The following is a 22,313-nucleotide window of genomic DNA, read 5'->3' on the forward strand; positions in this document are numbered from 1 at the left end:
GAGAGGCCAACTCAACGGGCTGAGCACGGGACACCCTTCTTCCTGCCGGGCTGCTTCCCCTCCTCTGGTTTCTTTCTGTCAGTCCTCAGAGAGCAAGGAGATGCTCACAGCCTGTCACCAGCACTTACGGGTTGGCTGAAAGGCCACAGGTTGGGAAGACCAACAAGGAAACGGGGGAAAACCTGCACCATGTCAAGGGGGAGACGTGAAGCCGACCGCTTCATCGCCCTGTGATTGCCAGCCCGAGCGAGGGACGTTCTGACCAGCTACTGAAAGAGGCAGCACCAGGTTTAGAAAGTTCGCTTCAATTTTATTGCGTACAAAAGGACTTGGCTTCTATTTATTGCCCCGCCCACACGCCAAAATGAAGCCCCAGTGCCCAGGATTTCCGCTTAGCAATCAGTCACTCAGCCTCCAGTCAGACCCAAGGAGAAGCCAAACCCCAGGGCTACGTCACCTCCTCCCTCTCCAGTCCCAGCCAGCCCTATTTCAGCCTAACCCTACACCAGGCCTGGACCTCAAGAGACACACCCTGAAGGAATGCAGCGTCTCCAGCTCTTGCCGTACACCAAGTCCTGCCTAGGTGAAGCCCTCTTTGCTTCTAACGCAGCACAAGTCCTTCCTGTCCAGTTCACTTCCATCATCTCCACCGTCCATGACAGGGAAAGCACGGCTCTGCCGGTAAACTGGACCGTTGAGTCAGCAGCTTTTGGTGCCACCTCCGAGGAAGTGTTGCAGGTGGTTCTGCTGTCCTTTGTAGCTTCTTGCTCAGGCCATCATCGTTGCTTTCTGCTTTCCTTCTCAGCTTTCTTCCTCAGCTGAGCAGCGCTTGCCTTGCCTCAGCTTTCTTCACTCTCTCCCAAGTCTCAGTCCCCAGACTCTCCGAGTCCTACAAGAATCAATTCGGAAACGCTCAGGGAACCTTCTCAGATAACAACTGGTTGACGGCTCGCTTTGGGAGCTCAAGTCACCCTGCTGGGCACATTGGGCTGCCAGAACTGGGAACCGCCTTCCTGACAGTCGGGCACACAAGAAACTCCACCCCTGTCTCGTTCCCCAAATCCCACACAAACCAGAGCCTAAAGCCCTTTCCTGCAAGGCGGTCCCTGCACGGGCAGGTGGACCCTGTGCCTGGCAGCTCATAGGGAGCAGCAGTAGCCACAGGATAAGACTGAGCTGGCACCTCCAGGCTGCTGGCAACAGCTACAGATGGTTCCCTCCCACCCAGTTGCCCGTGCCTTTCTCCTATCCCATGAGAGCACCACTTATTGCCTTTGGGAACTTGGAAACTTGCAGCATGATGGCCAGCACAGAGAAGCTGCAAAACGGCTCCGTAGAAGAGTCTGTGGCGCAGCATGTTCTTCATTAGCATGGGCTCAGGGATCTCAGGTGGCCAGAAATGCAGTTCAGCAGCCATAGCACAGACAGCCTGCTGCTCTACTGCTCTCACGGAGGCTGCCTGCTGTGAGGGGAGAAAAAGAGGCATCATTACTCTCAGGCACTGTGATGGAGTTACTTCCTGCTAGAAACATTTCCAGGCTGACTTAGAGAAGTGCTCTGAAGCTTGGTCACCTTGGGCTACCGACCCAAGAACAAAGAGGGACAACAAACTTGCATTTCAATTGCCCTTTAGCACCTGCCTTGGAGAAGAGCCCTCAGCCTTCAGTATTGCTGCACTTAAGGTGAGGGGAAGAGAAGCAAGAGGACGGGTGGGTGTCAAAGAAGGGAAAATTTATCAGGCAAGAATAAACCTATCCCTGAGCTCCATCACACACATGTGAATACTGCCTTACTAATATGAACAATAACATCATTCACACAGCTAAATTTACTCACATTCACGTACCTGGTTGTGGACATGTTTGAGGCCTCGCTGCTGCTGTGCTGTTCAACGCCGGCCACAGCAATAAAGCGCGCAGAAAGCCCATCTGTTGCAGACAGAGGAGGGAGCCGTGCTTAACCAACACTGCTTCAGCGCACGCTTACAGTAAGGCACACCTACCTTGCGCTGGCCATGCAGGAAGCTCGTGACACAGCTCCAGGCGGCTCTCCTGAGGCCCAGCTTCATTTCACGGCCACTCACGCTCTGCTGCTGGACATTCTGCAACGGAAAAGCCACCGGATGCAAATCCCATCCCTCACAGATGGCATCAGACCTTCGCTCTCATGGCAGTCGCACTCACGGCTCCGGGGGAGAAAGCAGACGTGTGCTTACCGAGCGAGCGCTGTTTGCTGCCAGCTGCTGGTAGGAACCCACGCCTAACCCTACAGTACCAACAGTAACCTATGCCTAACTCTACTATGGGAACAACAATCTACTCCTAACACTAAAGAATGAAGAGGAACAAACTCCTAACAGGAAAACACCAACTACTAACACTAAACCTACTCCTAACCTACTCCTAACACTAAAAAATGAACAATAAGCAATGCCTAACTCGAAAACACAAACAATAACCTATGCCTAACTCAAGAACACTAACAACAACCTACACCTAACTCTAAAACTAAACTAAACCCAAAAACCAACTATAGAAACAGGGACTGGAACAAACAGGGTAAAGATGGGACTGGGGGCCCACAGAATGTGGCTGCAGAATAGGCCCAAAGGAGGAACAGATGTTACAAAAATGCCACCCAGCTAATGCAGGGGGCGGGGGCCGTGCAGCGGGTAAGGAGCTCAGCGCCTGGACCAGCCACGGTGGAGCTGTGACCATGCCAGCGCGGGGCCTGGCACGGTGGTGTGGTGCCAGGCCAGCTATGCCGCAGGTGCAGCTCCTCTGCAGGTGGATCCACCTCCACTGGCTCATCTGGAGGTGGATCCACCTCCATAGGCTCCACATGGGTGGTGGTCACGGGGCTGGTCCAGGCATGATGGAATATGGCTCTCTTACCCATCCTCTGCCTGGTGGTCATGGCGGGACCCCTCCTCCTTCTCACTCCCAGGGCCCCCAGCTCCATCCTCCCGCCTGAAACAGGGAAAACTTCTACCCTAGCCCTCTTAGCTGCCGACATGGCTGCTAACTGCCACAGCTGTCAGAGGCGACTGCGTTGCGCGCGGCAGCGGTGACCAAGGTGACATGGTGAGGGTTCTAAAATGGTGGCCGCACTGCTGGCACTGGTGTTCCACATAGGATGAGGAGGGGGCTGGTAATAGCAGGACAAGGGGAAACTGATTGAAGTTGAAAGAGGGAAGATTTAGGTTGGATGTTAGGGGGAAAGTTGTTTACTAGGAGAGTGGTTAGGCCCTGGAACAGGCTGCCCAGGGAGGTTGTGGATGCCCCGTCCTTGGGGGTGTTCAGGGCCAGGTTGGACAGGGCCCTGGGCAACCTGATCTAGTAAAGGTGTATGTTTGGTGGCCCTGCCAGGCAGGGGGGTTGGTTCTTCATGATCCATGAGGTCCCTTCCAACCCGGGTCATTCTGTGATTCTGTGATACTGGTGTGTGGCTGTTTGTCCCAGCGCGCTGACCTTTTGTCTTCAGGTTCACCAACAAGACTGTAACTGATTTATGGAGGAGGCAAGTGATGGGTGCTACTGTGTGACAATCAACATCACTTTGTGGACATTTGAAAGCACCTTCCTCCAGAGCTGTTCACCTCCAGAAGAGGGTGCTCAGAAGTGTTTACTGGCAGAAGATCTGGCAGCCGCCCCCCCCCAACAGGCCCCAGCCCGGCCTGAGCCACGTGCCAGTGACAGGAAGTGCTTCCTGCAGGCGGCGGAGAGCACTTCTGGGCCATGGCGGCCATGAGCGGGGCCGGGAGGAGCGGGCTCTGTGCTGCGAACGGGGTCGGGCCTCGGTGCGGGGGCACGGAGGGGCTGTCGGGGGAGGAGCTCGCGGCGCTGCCAGCACCCAGAGGCGGCTCCCGGGCGGCTCCACGGTCTCGCTGTGCTGCGGAGTCACCCGGCCGGCCCCAAAAGCCTGGAGGCAGAGCCTGAGCCGGCCCCGGCCCGGATCGTGTGGTGCGGCTCCGGCCGTGCTGGGCTGTGCGGCACCAAGAGGAAGACGGCCGTTCGTTTGCCGGCCGCTCGCTGGCTGTAAGATCCGGGTGGCGCCGAGGCCCGGTTGAGAAACGGCGTGGATGAAGGTTTGTACGGATGGAGTGGGTCTGGATTGCAGTGAGCGGGACGAGTCCGGGCTGCGGTTTGGCGTGGTTGTGTTGGTTGCTTTGAAGGGCTGCCGTCATAGGGTGGAGGGAGGGAGAGGGAGAGGGAGGGATGAACAGGGAAGCAGAAAACAGATGCTCTGCTGGAATTCAGAATAAAGGGGGGCTAAAAGGGGGATAGTTAAAGGTAGTTTACAGAAAATGATTTAGTTAGAATAACAAGGAATGGAGACAGTGGGTCTGGAAGAGCAGGAAGGATGAAGATTAAGGAGTGAGAACTCCCTGAGACACCTGGCGAGAAGGGGATTAGGTGTTGCAACTCCTCCTTTGATATTTGCATCTCCCTGACAAGATGGGCGATAACAAGAGAGGGTCTGCATGATAAAGAATGTGTATTAGAATTAAGGGACGCATGTTAGAATTACGGGAAATCATTGACTATGCATGAGGTGTACCTATATCTGTATCACGGTTTTACAAGTTGGTGTGCAAGTTTGGAGGAGCTATCCCCCTTGCACCCAGTGCTGGAATAAAACATACCTGCTTTATAACCCATCTCTGGATTATAGAGTTTGATTCCGCAAGTCAGGGAGCTTTGAACAGTGCGGGCAGTCAGGAGCACGTCGCGTTTCTGCCTGCTGTGTTGGCGCTGCCGTAAGTCTTTGGGTCCCCAGGGAGGCTCTCCCTGGGGGTGTCCCGATTGGAAGGCAGGATTCAATCCCGCCGCAGCCCGTCCATGGCAGGCAGATGCTTCTCTCCTCTGCTCATGGGACTCAGCAGTGGCAGGGGTTTCACAGCACGTGTTGCAGTGGCTGGCAGCCTCCGTGTGTTTTTCTGTTGCAAACAGGATCCCATGGTGGAGCCGAACTAGAAGCAGACGTTGGTGTCTTGTGGCAGGAGCAAGGGCAGTGGAAGCGCTGCCCAATGCAGGGCGGTGGTGACTGCCATGAGAGCAGGGGTCTGATACCATCTGTGAAGGATGGGATTTGCATCCGGTGGCTTTTCCGTTGCAGAATGTCCAGCAGCAGAGCGTGAGTGGCCGTGAAATGAAGCTGGGCCTCAGGAGAGCCGCCTGGAGCTGCGTCACGAGCACCTTGTGTGTGTGCTGGCCATCATGCTGCCAGTTTCCAAGTTCCCAGAGGCAGTAAGTGGTGCTCTCATGGGCTGAGAGAAAGGCACGGGCAACTGGCTGGGAGGGAACTGTCAAATACAAGATACGAAATACTAAAGTATTGATGCTACAGATAAAGCTCAGTTTGCATTTTTGTTAGAGTCTGTGACAACAAATACAATGTCCCTGAAGAAATGGCTTTTTTGGCCATTAAAAGACAAAATGCAATCTTTTGATTTGCACAAAGCAGTAAAAACAACACTGGAGCGATTTTCTTTATCCTTTGACAGAGTCTCTGGGTCTTTAATGTCCCTTCCCACCCAAACCATTCCACAATAATATATTTCCACAGTGTAAATGTGAAAATATCTGCCATGGTCTCCTGCTGCTCTAGATGACTGGGAATCCTCAGCGTCCATAACAAGCCCAGGGGGAGCCTGGTCCTTGCGGTGGAACAGATCTACCCAGTGGGACACGCTCCCAGTAATTCTTCCCCAGCAGCCTGGCACTCACCCACTAAGGGGTGCCACAAGCACCCACTCTATGCAGCCCTGCTGCACAGGAGGAGCAGCCCGTGGGGAGGCCCAGCCAGCAGCCTGGGGATGTGAGGTCACTATGCCCTGCCACATTGCTGCCTTGTGCCACAAGATCACAATGCCCAGCTGCGTGCTCTAGGTGTTCTGTGCCCCAATAGCAGCACTCGTTGTGGCTGTAGCAGTGGTGGTAGCAGCATGGCACGAGTACTGGGGGCCACGGCCCCCACCTGCCTTGCCGTCCTCCTACTGATAGCCATGTGTTGTCAGGAGACTTGTGCTGCTCCAGGGCGAGCAGCAGGAGCAGGTGGGTGGGCAGAGATGGGGTAAAAAATAAGCGGAAATGAGAGTGAGAAGCCCAGGTTCTGGTTCCAGTGGCTCTGTGCCTTATAGCCCTAGGGCTGCCTTCGATGGGGGCGGGGGGGTATTGGAAAAGGGGGACAGGCAGCACCACAGGAGCTGGGCAAGGGCATGAGGAAGCCCTGTGCTCCCACGGCTCTGCCGCTGGATGGCTGGAGCATGCTCTTCATCCTGGGGGTGTCCCAGGGGAGAACGTGGAAGGTGTGTGCTGGGAAAAGCATGAGCATTTCTGCTCCAGCTGCCTGATGCTCCCCATAGAAAAATCCTGGTTCCCAACAGAGACCCCCAGCTGTAGCCCAGTGTGTTTCAGGCACCTTTTCTTTGTATGCTCTTCCACGTGGTCCCAGAGGGGTGCTGCATGTGGCCAGGAGGGAGCATTTGTAAAGCTGCCGAGTGCTAGGCTCCAGGTCACCCTGGCCCCTCTATAGCTTTGGCGATCAAGGCCTGAGTCTTCCATCCCGTTACCTGTCCCCTTCCCTGCCACTAAGGGAGAGGAAGATCACAGCATGCAATGGGAACAACCCTCTTCTGTTCTTTCTTCTAGATGATGACATTGGTACTCCTTCCTCAGGTGACTGGAAGGAGACTGCTTTTGTGCCTCAGGGGAAACTCCGAGGTAAGTTGTGAGTGTCTGTTTCCTTGGAAGTCGAAAAATTAGTGCTATAATAGCTTATTTGGGTACGTAAGGCTCTCCAAAGGTCTTTCAAGTCTCTTTGTGCTTTGAAGGTCGTACACAGATCAGTCATTAGTATTTCTTTACTTGGAGAATTGTCACATTTCAGTGGGAAGGCGGCCCTTGCCAGTCTTTGCTCCTATTCCTTTGCTGTTTGGGCCATGTCATTCCCTGACCTGCAGCCAGTCCTCACAGGTCACTGCAGGAAAAAAAAACAAGGCAGACCCCAGTGTGCAGCGGAAGCTCTCCTCACCTGTGTCTGATCACTCTTGTGCCTGCAGGCCCCTTTTGGTGCATTTCAAAAGCAAAGTCGCGTCCCTGAGCCTGGGGTGGATGCCAGAGGTAAGTCACCAGTCTTCATCTCATGATCTTTGCTCATATTTGGCTGTGGAAGTTCAGGAGGGGTTCATCTTTTCACTGCCTGGTGATTTCTTCTCCATGAGAAGCTTGGGTAGTCACTGTTTCTTGGGTGCTGCATGCTCCCAGCATCCCGTTAACTTTGTCTCCAAACATCAGAGATCTCCCCACTAAAAAAACCTTGAGGGGCCAAATGTTCTTCTATGCCTTCTCTGAAGATTGTTTTACATGGCCTGGAGAGAGTATCTGGAAAGCCGCTGAGTGCCAGCCAACTGCCCACCTGGCTTCTCTGCAGCTTTGCAACTTTTGACCCAGGTCTGAGTGCCATGTCATCACCTGAGCCCCTTCCAGTCACTGCAGGTCCCTAAGGAAGAGAGAAATTACAGCATACCATGTCATGAGATTTTACTTCCTTTGAGAGATGCCAGCTCACAGTCCTAATGTCAGCCAGGCGCGTCTGCAGGTGTGAGTGAGAATGCACACCTGTGTGTGTGTGCCCTGCCCTCGCACAATGCCCTGGTCCCATTCAGTGATGCCGTTATGCGTTTAGGTAAGCTGCAGTGTGTGGTGAAAAGTTCTCATTCTTTGGTTGCAGAAGTGCCTCCAGGGAAGGCCGTGCTAAATCCTTAGTTGTGCTGGAACCCCACAGGCATCCCAGGGGTGGCTGTTGTCGTTACTGACTTCACTGAAAAGACCGTTCAGTTTAATACCTTGTTTGTCTGAAAGTTATCTTAATGCTTTCTGTTTAGGTCCTGAGAAACAGAAAGAGGCCCTGGAAACAGGAAAATATCTGCAGACACTGCCCCCTCTGCTAATGAAAATCATGAAGGACAAAGCACGTGGTAGGTGTATTTCCGTCTGTTCCCTGAAAGGCTTGTGAAACTGAATTTCTAGAAATACATGTGGAGAAACTGCACCATCTTCCTGATGAGAAGCAGTTACTTACAGTCCCACTCCCTTACCTCCTTTCTAAAGAGACAGGTGGAGCACCTATGCGCTGGCTTGCATTTTGGAATGGCAGAGTTCGCACACTGACTGTCCCCCTGAGAGTAATAGAGGCCATGCACACAACAACTGTCACTCCAGGTAAGGGCCGCTCATAGAGCTCCGTGGCCGTGGTTAGAGGTTGCTCCCCTCCCACTGCAGCCAGTTCCCAGGGACTTAGGAACTTTGTCCTTTTGGGAACTAGGCCACCAGAACCACATTCAGCAGATAAGGAGAGGAAACAGGACCCTCCATAGTACCTCCTGTGCACAGACCCCGCATTCCAGAGCTTGCTGTGCTTCCCCTGAGCCACCAGGCACAACAGCAGCCCGGAGCGGGATCCTTCCTGTGGTTGTTCTTGTCCATGTCACTCAAAGCAGCAGCTGGTGAAACAGATCCACATTGTTTTTCCAGGTGCGGATGGTGAGGAACACGCAAATGCCGCAGACAATAATTTTATCGAGAAGTACTGCCTGGGATTCGGTGCAGCTATCTTCGTTACCATGCTGATGGCAATGTTTTCGTGTTATCGTCTTGTCCGACAACGGAGGCAGATAAACCAGTGAGTTCTTGTTCACCCCCAACCCCATCCTGCCCCCTCTCTTTACTATAGGGATCCTGTGAGCAAGGAGGCATTTCTACTTAAAGCAGCATAGAGAAGCCAGTTAGTTGTTGCCTAACACTGTCTGAGATTGACACTGTCAGACATTTAACTGGCCGAGCCATTCCTGCTGTATGTTCTTACTGCTGGGCCTGAGACAGGCCCGGAGCTGAGAGTGACTCTATCATGCACTGTGAGGAAGGAGAGCAGGGGGTTCTCCTGTGCCCTCAGCACATTTCTCTCCCTGCAGGCGCCTTGCTGAAGATGCTGCAGTCCAGCATATTGCCCGCAGCAACCTCACGCTTGGACAAACAGCTTGCTCGCCTCAGTGCGCCGCACAGAAAAGACGTGGCACAAACAACCGGTGCCTGTGCAGTGACAATCTGCCCACCAGCCGCAGAGCATCACCAGAGCGGCCCCTGCCAGGCCTGACGGCTGTCGGGCTCAGCTACCCCCAGTGCAGCCCCCGTAGCCCACCAGCCCAGGCTCCGTGGCCCCTGGGAAGTACATCAGGCCCAGCGGCCCCTATCCACCTTGGGCATCAACACCTCTTTCAGGGGACAGGAGGGACCCACCTGGTTTGGAAGCTTGCAGTCATCGGCTAGCACCCAAACAGCAGCACCCTGGCATCAACACCACCCTCCCGTCCCCCACCACCATCCTTCAGGGGTTGGCAGTGGCTCCCTCAAAGTGTCACCCGCAGGCAGCCACTGCCTCCGGGAAGCCTGAGAGGCCTGTCAGCCTCCAGCACCATCTCTGCCCTCACCCTCCCCTCCACCATCCATCAGGGGATGGAAGCGACCCCAGCAGAATATAGACCTGGGGACATCATCCAACAGACGGATGACCATTGCCTGGGGGAAGCCAACTGGCCCAGCAGCCCCCTGTCCCCCCCAGGAACTGTCACCAACTTTCCTTCACCATCCTTCAGGAGGTTGGAGCAGCCCCCACAGGGTGGCAGTTTGAGGGCATCATCCGACACCCAGAAAACCACAGCCAGGGGAAAGCATACCAGGCCCCACAGCTCCCAGCCCCCCACAGCACCAACTCTACCCTCCCGCTCCTCTCCTCCATCCTTCAGGATGTGGGAGTGGCCCCCCCCCACAGGGTCGGCATGGGGGCAACACCTGTAAAACCTCTGCCTGGAAAAAGTATGACAGGCCCAGCAGCCCCAAGATCCCCCCAGCACCACCTCTCTCTTCATGCTCCTCTCCACCATTGGTCAGGGGGTGGGAGCATCATCACTGGTCAACACAACAGGGGGTTCTTTCTTTAACATCCTTATTACACCTTCCGAACTGAGTATACCTTTTCTACAAAAATTCTCAGCACCACAGATGATCATATTCAAAACATCTATAACTATATGGAATATAGATATTGTAAATTAATAAAGTTCAACAACAAAACAAAATTACCAAGAAGCTGCTTCCTTCAAAAGGCAGAGTATTCTGACGAGGAGAAAACAGCAATACTAACATCACGTCACGGCGTTGCCATCAGGGCTCAAGCTAAGGCAGCCAGCTGACCAGGGCAGAACTTGTGTTAGATGCTGCTCAGTGTCAACACCCAGAACAAAGTAGCAAGGATGTGAAGTGTAGGAGACTACTTGCGCTTATCACATTCTGTCTGCTGTAACAGCACTACTCAAAGATTTCTAATCAGGCCAAGATCTTTGTGAAGCAGCAGTTTGTTCATTACTGCCATCATGGCCGCACACCCCTACTGACTGTTGGGCAGGGCTGCAGTGGAGAACACCCTCCACACGCAGTCCTGGGCAGGCAAGGGCTGTCGGTGCACAGTGCCACACGCTCCTTGCCATCTGCACACACGTGGGCTGGCTTTGCACTGTCAGGCACATCGTCTCGCCTGGGCACTGCAGGTCCTCGCTTGGTGGTATGCAGAGACAGCGGGGCCAACAGATGAAGTTATCTGTGTTGTGTGCAATACTTGTATGACTTGGGAGCTGACAATCCTTGTAGTTCTCCGTCCTGCTCCAATTTATAGGAAGGAGAGGAGGTCCATACGTGTATGCCTGAGCATGGTTCAAATGTTGGAGGACGGACGCTATTACGATTTAGGGTGATTAGGAAGGGAAGGCGGGCAATAGAAAAGACAGGAAAAAGAATCAAGGAGTCTTTATAGGAAGCAAGAGGGAGAGAGAGTCACCACCATGGATCTGACGTGTTTAGTAGTTCAGTCATTGATCTTCAGTAGTGGTGGGTCATCAGGAGTTGTTGTTCCGCTGACGATGACTGTGACCACGGCAACAGTTTCCAATGATAGTATAAACTTACAAATAAGTCTAACGTGGTTCAGTCAGCTCTCCTTGGTGTGACAGCTCAAATCCAAAATGGTTGAGTCAGCTCTCCTTGGAATGGCAGCTTCTGGCTCTGGGATCTCATCTGGGCCTTGCCAGCAGACAAGAGGGAGCAGGCTGCCCACCTGCTTCTTGTTCTTCACAGAACACGATGGTATCATTCCCCAGTTTTCCCATACCAATCTGGAGCCAGATCTTCTGCCAGTAAACACTTCTGAGCACCCTCTTCTGGAGGTGAACAGCTCTGGAGGAAGGTGCTTTCAAATGTCCACAAAGTGATGTTGATTGTCACACAGTAGCACCCATCACTTGCCTCCTCCATAAATCAGTTACAGTCTTGTTGGTGAACCTGAAGACAAAAGGTCAGCGCGCTGGGACAAACAGCCACACACCAGTATCACAGAATCACAGAATGACCCGGGTTGGAAGGGACCTCATGGATCATGAAGAACCAACCCCCCTGCCTGGCAGGGCCACCAAACATACACCTTTACTAGATCAGGTTGCCCAGGGCCCTGTCCAACCTGGCCCTGAACACCCCCAAGGACGGGGCATCCACAACCTCCCTGAGCAGCCTGTTCCAGGGCCTAACCACTCTCCTAGTAAACAACTTTCCCCCTAACATCCAACCTAAATCTTCCCTCTTTCAACTTAAATCAGTTTCCCCTTGTCCTGCTATTACCAGCCCCCTCCTCATCCTATGTGGAACACCAGTGCCAGCAGTGCGGCCGCCATTTTAGAACCCTCACCACGTCACCTTGGTCACCGCTGCCGCGCGCAACGCAGTCGCCTCTGACAGCTGTGGCAGTTAGCAGCCATGTCGGCAGCTAAGAGGGCTAGGGTAGAAGTTTTCCCTGTTTCAGGCGGGAGGATGGAGCTGGGGGCCCTAGGAGTGAGAAGGAGGAGGGGTCCCGCCATGACCACCAGGCAGAGGATGGGTAAGAGAGCCATATTCCATCATGCCTGGACCAGCCCCGTGACCACCACCCATGTGGAGCCTATGGAGGTGGATCCCCCTCCAGAGGAACCGATGGAGGTGGATCCCCCTCCAGAGGAGCCCATGGATGTGGATCCGCCCGTGGCATAGCTGGCCTGGCACCACACCACCGTGCCAGGCCCCGCGTTGGCATGGTCACAGCTTCACCATCACTGGTCCAGGCACTCGGCTCCTTTCCTGCTGCGCAGCCCCTGCCCCCAACGTTAGCTGGGTGGCATTATTTAACATCTTCTTCTCCTCCACCTTGTTGCTCCTCCGGTTCTGTGGGCCCCCAGTTCCTTCTTCCCCCTGTTGGAGTTAGGTGCTTGTTCTGTTCTTTGTTGTTGATGGTAGTGTTAGGTTAGTGTTAGCGTTCAGTTTAGTTTTAGCGTTAGGGATAGGTTCCTGTTTGTTGTTTAGGGTTAGGTATAGGTTTCTGTTGTTATTTTAGAGTTAGGCATAGGTTAGTGTTCGTACTTACAGTCAGGCATTGGCTGCTACACTCAGGTCAAAGTAACCGCTGCTCCTTGGGTAAGCACGCAGCTGGTTGCTCACCCCGAGCAATGAGTGCGACTGCCCTGAGAGCAGAGGTTTGATGACATCTGCGATGAACTGAATTTCCCTCTTGGGACTTTTCCTTTTCCACATGTGGGTCAGATCTATGAGGCAGGGGCTGAGGTGGGTCATATCTATGGGGCAGGAGCTGCTGTGGGGCTGATGTGTGTCAGATCTACGGAACAGGTGCTGCTGTGGGGCTTATGTGGGTCAGATCGATAGGGAAGGTGCTGCTGTGGGGCAGGTGTGTGTCATATCTATGGGGCAGGAGCTGCTGTGGGGCTGGTGTGGGTCAGATCAATGGGGCAGGAGCTGGTGTGGGGCTTATTTGGGTCAGATCTATGGGGCAGGATCTGCTCTGGGGCACATGTGAGTGAGATGTATGGGGCAGGAGCTGCTGTGGGGTAGATGTTGGTCAGATCTATGGGGCAGGAGTAGCTGTGGGGCATATGTGAGTCAGATGTATGGGGCAGGAGCTGCTGTGGGGCCTATGTGGGTCAGATCTATGGGGCAGGAGCTGCTGTGGGGCAGATCTATGGGACAGGAGGTGCTGTGGTGCACATGTGGGTCAGATCTATAGACCAGGAGCTGCTGTGCAGCTGATGTGGGTAAGATCTATGGGGCAGGAGCTGCTCTGGGGCACATGTTGGTCAGATCTATGGGGCAGGAGCTGTTGTGGGGCACATGAGTATCAGATCTTTGGGGCAGGAGCTGTTGTGGGGCACATGTCGGTAGATCTATGTGGCAGGAGCTGCTGTGGGGCTGGTGTTGGTCAGATCAATGGGGCAGGAGCTGCTGTGTTGCTGCTGAGGGTCAGATCTATGGGGCAGGAGCTGCTGTGGGGCCTATGTGGGTCAGATCTGTGGGACAGGAGCTGCTGTGTGGCTCATGTGGTTGAGATCTATGGGGCAGGCGTTGCTGTGGATCTGATATGGGTCAGATATATGGGGCAGGAGCTGCTATGGGGCAGATGTGGGTCAGATCTATGGGGCAGGAACTGCAGTGGGGCAGATGTGTGTCAGATCAATGGGGCAGGAGCTGCTTTGGGGTAATGTGGGTCAGATCGATTGGGCAGGATCTGGTATGGGGCAGATGTGGGTCAGATCTATGGGGCAGGAGCTGCTGTGGGGCAGATGTGGGTCTGATCTATGGGGCATGAGCTGCTGTGGGGCTGATGAGGGTCATATCTATGGTGCAGGAGCTGCTGTGGGGCTGATTGGGATCAGATCTATGGGGCAGGAGCTGCTGTGGGGCAGTGTGAAGGACAGAACTGTTTTTCTTATTTGTCTCAAAGCTTGCTTCGTGAACGATAAGACTCTGACTGGCAACTGATAACTATCCAGGAGAGTGAATGATGGGTGTCATCGTGACACGGCACCTCTGCAAGCAGGACAGGCAGCCTTTCTCAGGGGTGCGGCTTGGAGAAGCTGACCACTGCAAAAGGTGATAATGCTTGTGCCTGGCAACAAAGGCACCACTCCCTTCTGGCTTATCTGTTGGGCCAGGTATGTCACACCAAACTAAGGAGAAAAACAACCTCACAGAAATGGAGGATAAAAGGCCCTCACTAAACTGGGGACTTTGGAGACAAACTCCCAAAGACACCTTTGACGGAGAATTCCCTGAGGGGAAAACTTTGTCGGAAGAACCCCCGGGACCGGCTTGCTGCGGAGCTCCCTGGCTGTCTCCCATCCCCCGCGGTGATCAGACGAGTTCCTGAGATCAACGGATTGTGTACCTCGCTGGACCCACGGTGGTGACTATATCTCTTTTGCTATCTGCAAAGACTCCTTGCTTATATTTCCTACTTTCCCTATCGCCTACCTTCCCTTCCCCATCTCCCTAAAAAAAACACCTAGGTCTTTAATAAACTGGTTGGACCAACATTTGAACCGTTGCTTCTTAATCTCACGCCGGGTATATACACAAAAGAACCTTGCCTCCCTCCTGTAAATTGGAGCGAGACATTTTTATTGGCGTAGTCGGCAGGATACCCGCCGTGAGAGTGTTGTCCTCCCAGATATTGCCTGAAACTTATCTGTGTGCACCTCCTGGAGTTGCAAGGAGCGATAAACTGGGTAACTTTGACGTGAGTACCTCTCCAGGAAGATCGCTCCATATTCTGGTGAAATTTGGACCTTTTAGTGCGTGTTTCTTGGGGAAGTGAATAAGTGATATTTTTTGACCAAAAAAGTGTGTGCCTCTCCAAGAATTATATTCCCTTTTATTGAAACCTAGAAGGTGTCGTTTAAGAAACCTAGAAGTGTACTGTTGCCTAGGTGTGGTGCTTGGCGTTGTTATCGTGGCCTCGAGGGGAAGTGAGGAGCGATTTGCGTAAAGCGTTTTCTTTGAAAGTGTTGTTTGAGCCTCTTTGTCTCCGCACAAAGAAGAGGAATAGTGATTTGAGTATCTTTGTTTAATTGGTGTGTGCTTCCCTGGAGAGGGGTAAGGAGTTAAGTGTACCTTCCCTTCGTGTGTGTCTTTTAGGGTATTGAGAAATGAGTGACAGTATTGCCACTACGAAAAGTGAAGATGTGTTATTTGACCTTTTAGAAAAACATGGTGCTCGGCCCTCTTTATCAGGGGTGGATTGGGCACGACAAAACTGGTATAACTTGCAGAGTGTTTCAGACCGCATTAGTGTTCTGCAAAGGAATGCTCGTAGCAGAGCTGGAAAAGGAAAATCTTTTATTTGTGCAGTATTGGGTTCTGCTCTGGTTGCAGCTATAGAATTCCGAGACCAGCAGCTTAAAGCAGAGAACCAAACTATAGAATCTCTGCTAGAGCTGGTTAAAACTCTGCAGAATCAGTCAGGGGAGCTCAAAAGGCAATTAGAATGTGAAAAACATGATGCAACTCTTTTACTAGAGGCCCTGAAGGAACAATTAAGGTGTAAGGATAACACTGACTCTGTCGTTCATAACTTGTCTCAAGAAAAGATCTATCCTCTAGAAGGACTGAAAGAAATAAAGTCCAGACTTAACAAATTAGAGGACTCGCCAGCCCAATTGCGTCCTTTGATAAAAACTGAATATACATTTGATAACAGTGAGGATCTGGACCCTCAAATGAATGTTAAAGAAATCCCCTTCTCTGCCACAGAATTGGCAAAGCTGAGGAAGGATTTTAGCCGCTCTCCAAAGGAATCAGAGACAGAGTATGTTTGGAGGGTTAGTCTCACTGGCGGAGACCAAATTCTGTTAACTGAAAAGGAAGCTGAAGGTTATTGGGGGCCTGGAGTATTTTTAACTGCTGGTAACAACCGTGCTCCTTGGTCCCTAACACAGAGGGCTGCCTATTGGGCAGGTGGTCTTAACCCTTTAGAAAGGGGAGACCCTCTTGCTATTAATGGGACAGTTGATCAATTAGTGGAAAGTGTTCAAAAGGCTGCTTGTCTCCAAATGATGTATGATAGAAAGCTGCAGCCACATCATGAATCACCTATGATGATGCCTGTTGACCCTGAACGGATGACTCCTTTAATCAGGGGGCTTCCAGAATCACTGAAACCCATAGGCATACAACTACAAGGAAAGATACAGGCTATGCCTCAGGGAGAAAGAGCCCGGGCAACATTAGAAGGAACTATAACCTCAAACCATTTGCAGTCAGGACATAAGGCATGGACATGGGGTGAGGTTGCCCAAGAATTAATTAACTATGGGAGAAAATATGGGCCGGTGATTTCCTCCACTAGTAAATTTGAAACGAGAGGAGTGAGGCGTGCTGTAGCCAATTCGCCCCCCCCTCTATCCAGCCCAGAGAAAAACGGATCTAAAGGGGTCTCATTTTCTATGAAACCAAGTGGGCGAAATATAGATCATAAACGTAATAGTCTTTGGACACTAGGCTGGCAGAAGGGCATTCCGCGAGACTTAATGAATGGATTATCTACTGATAGGTTAGAGAGGTTAGTTAATGGATGGCCAAAACAAAAGCTCGAAAAGAGTAACACTCTAATTCCGAGCGCCCCTCCTTTGGAATCGGCCCAGACACTAGGGCCGCAGGAAAACTAATTCCTTCGCTCCCCTCAAGTGAGCGGGGGGGCGGAGGTTGGATGCACATTAGAAAGCTCACAACAAAAGGAAACGACCTGTTAATCACATGCATTGTTGAACCTAGACTAGTTCCTCTGACATTCCTAGTAGATACAGGAGCACAAATTTCTGCTATTAAAACAGAAGACGCTGACCGTGCGGGTGTAACCCTGTCCCGCAGAAAAATGTTTGTAGCAGATGCAATGGGCGGTGTACACTCTCAAGCCACGGCAATAGTAAGGTTGCGATTGCCTGGAGAGGAAGCAGCGCAAGAAATCTCCATGGTTGTAGGAAAATATCCTCTTAATTTGTTAGGGCTAGATATCCTGAAGGGTAGGAGCTGGACAGACGACCAGGGAGGGAGCTGGGTGTTCGGCGTCCCCACACTAGATATTCGTCTGCTGCAAGTGGCACCCCCGCTTCCCCCCTCCCATTTGACTTCCGTTAAGCCTTATCCTTTACCCCTGGGGGCACGTAGTGGTATTGGCCCCGTGCTGGCAGAATTAAAGGAACAGGGAATTGTGATACCCATTCACTCCCCTTTTAACTCTCCTGTGTGGCCTGTCAAAAAACCAAATGGCAAATGGAGATTGACTATAGATTATCGTAGGCTAAATGCTAACACAGGGCCGCTAACTGCAGCTGTTCCTAACATTTCTGAATTGATAGCAACTATCCAAGAGCAAGCTCACCCAATCATGGCTTCTATTGACGTTAAAGATATGTTTTTTATGGTCCCCCTGCGTTATGAGGACCAGCTCCGTTTTGCTTTTACATGGGAGGGCCAGCAATATACTTTTACCCGCCTCCCTCAAGGGTATAAGCACTCTCCGACTTTGGCTCACCATGCATTGGCACAAGAGCTGGAACAAATTCCCCTGGAAGAAGGAGTCCGGATTTATCAGTATATTGATGATGTCCTGGTAGGAGGAGATAAGCTGATAGCAGTTAAAACAATGCATGACAAAATAATAAAACACTTGGAAGGGCTGGGTTTGACTATTCCTCCAGATAAAATTCAGCCTCCAGCTTCTGAAGTGAAATTTTTGGGTATCTGGTGGAAAGGCGGTATGGCCTGCATTCCACAGGACACCCTCGCAGCCTTAGATCAACTTAAAATGCCAGAGAATAAAAAGGAATTACAGCATGTTCTTGCACTTCTAGTGTTTTGGAGAAAACACATCCCTGACTTTTCTATCATTGCCCGTCCATTGTATGACTTATTACGGAAGGGGGCATCATGGGAATGGACCCCAGTTCATGAGGAAGCCTTGCAGCTTTTAATTTTTGAAGCTATTACCCACCAGTCTTTAGGTCCTATTCATCCCTCTGACCCTGTACAGATAGAATGGGGATTTGCTCAGTCAGGATTGTCTATACATCTCTGGCAAAAGGGTCCAGAAGGTCCCACTAGACCTATTGGATTCTATTCCCGCAGCTTTAAAGATGCAGAGAAGCGATACTCACAGCTGGAGAAGGGGCTGTTTGTTGTTAGCTTAGCTTTGCGAGAAGCAGAGAGGACTATACGACAGCAACCTATAGTACTGAGAGGCCCATTTAAGGTTATCAAGCCTGTAATATCCGGTACCCCCCCTCCTGACGGGGTAGCACAGCGTGCTTCTGTCCGGAAATGGTATGCTCAAATTGAACATTATTGTAATATCTTTACAGTCACAGAGGGTGCTACAAAAATGCTTGCTATTCAAGATGATGTTCTCTCTGTCACTGATGCTAATCTTCCCTCTGTTATCCAGATTGCCCCCCCATACTCAGACCAGTTGCAGAATGTTTGGTTCACAGACGCCTCTGCCAAGCGTGAGGGAAAAGTATGGAAATACCGGGCTGTTGCCTTACAGATAGGCACTAATTTCACTATTATCACTGAGGGGGAAGGTAGTGCTCAGGTTGGGGAACTGGTAGCAGTATGGAGTGTATTCCAGCATGAGTCACAGTCTGCTGTTCGTGTGCATATTTACACTGACTCATATGCTGTCTTCAAAGGCTGTACGGAGTGGCTTCATTTCTGGGAGCAAAATGGTTGGGAGGTTAATCGTGTCCCAGTCTGGCAGAAAGATAAGTGGCAGGAGATTCTTGCTATCGCTAAACAAGGCCAATTTTCAGTTGCATGGGTTGCATCCCACCAAGAAGATGGCAATCCTGCAAGTCAGTGGAACAATAAAGCAGATGAACTAGCCAGGATTGCTCCACTGCGACAGGGAGAACCAGACAGTGAAAACTGGGAGAGACTTATGGAATGGTTACATGTAAAAAGAGGGCATACTGGTGCTTTTGATCTCTACCGTGAGGCCCAAGCCCGTGGCTGGCCTGTTACTAGGGAACAATGTCGCACTTGCATTTCTGCCTGTGAACTATGCCGCACCCGCTTAGACAAGCACCCTTTGCAGGATGCCCCTCTCCATTTAAGGGAAGGGAAACATATATGGGAAACATGGCAAATTGATTACATTGGCCCCTTCAGAAAATCCGAAGGCAAACAATATGTGTTAGTAGGGGTGGAAGTAATCTCTGGCCTACTACAAGCTGAATCCTCCCCTCGAGCAACAGGGGAGAACACTGTAAAAGCTCTTAAGAAATGGTTTAGTATTCTCCCAAAACCTAGTTCTATCCAATCAGACAATGGCTCCCATTTCACTGCAGGGGTAGTACAAGAATGGGCCAGAGAAGAAGGCATTAGCTGGATCTTTCACACTCCCTACTATCCTCAAGCTAATGGTATTGTGGAGCGATCCAATGGCCTCCTTAAGAAATTCCTGAAACCAGAAAAACCCAATTGGACCACCCGCACTTCTGATGCAGTCAGAAGAGTTAATGATCGCTGGGGGATTAATGGCTGTCCTCGACTTAACGCCTTCTGTCCCAGGGCCCCTCCGCTGTTACCCATTACTTTTGACCCAGATGCAGATAAGCAAGGGAAACCTTCTTATCTCCCTGGCCAGCCTGTGTTAGTTGACCTGCCTAATGTGGGGCCGGTTCCCCTTACCCTTACAGAACCCCTTAACAAATATGCATGGAAAGCTAAGGATGCCCGGGAAAAGGAATATAAAATTAACACTCGCTGGATTATCCCTTCATTTTAACCATATTAACAAAAGCCCAAAAGGGCAAGCCGATGTCTTGTTTTATTTTACAGAAGATCTCCGAGGGACCCTGACTGAACACAGAAGGGCCAACAGCTGACTTTAATCATTGGTGTTTTGGTGATTGCCTCTTCAACACCTGAGCCAAATGTCATTCTTGTTATTTTTGTGTTTGTCATATATTTCAATTCCTGTAGCAATTGGTTATCCTCCCCAAAACTTTGGGGATGGGGGGGGTGGCATAAAAAACTCTTTTCTCCAACTGGCTGAACAAGTAGCAAATGTCTATAACCTGACTAACTGCTGGGTATGTGGAGGACCCATGGGACTTGAAACCTGGCCCTGGGTTTCAACCCCTATTGCCCCTAAATGGCTGGCAAGTAACTACAGTGGAATTAACCACACTACCCATTGGGAAATTAAGAATACATCTCCATGGCCAATTCAGTATCCCTCTATGGGAATTTATTGTCTGAATCGTACTCAGCCTGTATCTATGTTGGAACAAGTAATTGCACTTGGACTTATCGTAAAATGGCTTATGAAACAGGACCCCATTTACATAGCCCCATAGTATATCAGTGGGGGTGGTACAACCGATCAGGGTTGGGACAAGGATTCTCTCACTTTTGGTCCTCCACCAACAACACCCTGTTTACTGAAGCTGGGGGTATGAAATGTACCTGGAGGCCTGATGCTGGGGCTTGGAGGTGTAAGTGGTATAGGAATGAGAGTGATACTGGTCACAGCTGGAACTGTAATGTGGCCGGACATCCTTTTGGACCTTTCAACACCACATGCTTTCAAGCTAAGGAACATGTGAATAAACTGGCTGATGAATGGGATGGACCCTTTGAAAATGGATCAGTAGCATTGAAAGGACATTACTGGATTTGTGGCCATTATGCATATAAACAACTACCTGCAAATTGGACTGGGGTATGTTATGTGGGGGCAATCCGCCCACTATTCTTCCTGCTTGCAGGAGATGATGGCAATGAATTAGGTATCAAGGTATATGATGATCTTAAACGACAGCGGAGGTCTATTGATACCTCCCTAACAAGTGGTAGTGGCCAAACTTGGGGCAAAGATGACTGGCCCCCTCAGCGTATAATCAAATACTATGGGCCAGCTACCTGGAATCCCAGTGAAATAATTAATGGTGCTCGAGAACCCATTTATAACCTGAACCGTATTATCAGATTACAGGCAGTCCTTGAAATCATTACTAATGAAACGGCTTATGCGCTTGACCTCCTTGCAGATCAAGCCACACAGATGCGGACAGCAATTCTCCAACATCGTATGGTTCTTGATTACTTGCTAGCTGAAGAAGGTGGTGTTTGCGGCAAGTTGAATGATTCCAATTGTTGTCTGAAGATTGATGATAACGGTGAAGTTGTTAATCAAATTGCCCAGGGTATAAGGAAAATAGCCCACGTTCCTGTCCAAACCTGGAAAAACCTAGACACCGAGCTCTTTTCCTGGCTTCCAGGTGGCCCATGGGTGAAACGTATTCTATTTTATCTATTGTGTGTTGTTGCAACTCTTATGTTTGTTCCTTGTATGATTCCATGTTTTATTCAACTTATACAGCATGTGGTATCCTCTATGTACTTTGTGACCGCTTCAACTGATGGAGAAGCAGTCCAACAGATCAGGGCGACATTTGTAACCAAGCCCAAAAAATCCTTTATAACAGTTGTGTAACCTTTAATTCCCCCATATCACCTATCCCTCTTTTCCCTTATGCTTACTTTTTTTTCTTTCCTCACCACAGTGAATGGTCATTTGCGTATCAGTTTCAAGCAACCTTTGAGCCACCGGGTGGTGTGAAGGACAGAACTGTTTTTCTTATTTGTCTCAAAGCTTGCTTCGTGAACGATAAGACTCTGACTGGCAACTGATAACTATCCAGGAGAGTGAATGATGGGTGTCATCGTGACACGGAACCCCTGCAAGCAGGACAGGCAGCCTTTCTCAGGGGTGCGGCTTGGAGGAGCTGACCACTGCAAAAGGTGATAATGCTTGTGCCTGGCAACAAAGGCACCACTCCCTTCTGGCTTATCTGTTGGGCCAGGTATGTCACACCAAACTAAGGAGAAAAACAACCTCACAGAAATGGAGGATAAAAGGCCCTCACTAAACTGGGGACTTTGGAGACAAACTCCCAAAGACACCTTTGACGGAGAATTCCCTGAGGGGAAAACTTTGTCGGAAGAACCCCCGGGACCGGCTTGCTGCGGAGCTCCCTGGCTGTCTCCCATCCCCCGCGGTGATCAGACGAGTTCCTGAGATCAACGGATTGTGTACCTCGCTGGACCCACGGTGGTGACTATATCTCTTTTGCTATCTGCAAAGACTCCTTGCTTATATTTCCTACTTTCCCTATCGCCTACCTTCCCTTCCCCATCTCCCTAAAAAAAACACCTAGGTCTTTAATAAACTGGTTGGACCAACATTTGAACCGTTGCTTCTTAATCTCACGCCGGGTATATACACAAAAGAACCTTGCCTCCCTCCTGTAAATTGGAGCGAGACAGGCAGATGTGGGTCTGATCTATGGGGCATGAGCTGCTGTGGGGATGATGAGGGTCAGA

The 22,313-nt window shown here is 51.0% G+C and overlaps 2 protein-coding genes across 2 annotated transcripts in view; both read left to right on the top strand.

The window, feature by feature from the left end:
• Positions 1-7,455: 7,455 nt before the first annotated feature.
• Positions 7,456-16,632, top strand: LOC146759542 (uncharacterized). Its single transcript, XM_085510422.1, has 5 exons — positions 7,456-7,981; positions 8,115-8,225; positions 8,538-8,685; positions 8,975-9,228; positions 15,300-16,632. Exons 1-5 carry the CDS (start codon positions 7,954-7,956, stop codon positions 16,589-16,591), a joined length of 1,833 nt encoding a protein of 610 aa, XP_085366548.1. The 5' UTR covers positions 7,456-7,953; the 3' UTR covers positions 16,592-16,632.
• Positions 16,633-20,032: 3,400 nt separating this feature from the next.
• The window catches only part of LOC146759543 (uncharacterized), a 46,435-nt gene continuing 44,154 nt past the window's right edge, over positions 20,033-22,313 (top strand). Inside the window, exons 1-2 of the mRNA XM_085510423.1 lie at positions 20,033-20,090; positions 20,696-21,226. Coding sequence (XP_085366549.1) covers positions 20,033-20,090; positions 20,696-21,226 — 589 coding nt within the window. The remainder of the gene's footprint in view (positions 20,091-20,695; positions 21,227-22,313) is intronic.

The sequence above is a fragment of the Coturnix japonica genome, chromosome 10, assembly GCF_054131305.1.
Source record: "Coturnix japonica strain WE chromosome 10, WE-NBRP24, whole genome shotgun sequence".
NCBI lineage: Eukaryota > Metazoa > Chordata > Aves > Galliformes > Phasianidae > Coturnix > Coturnix japonica.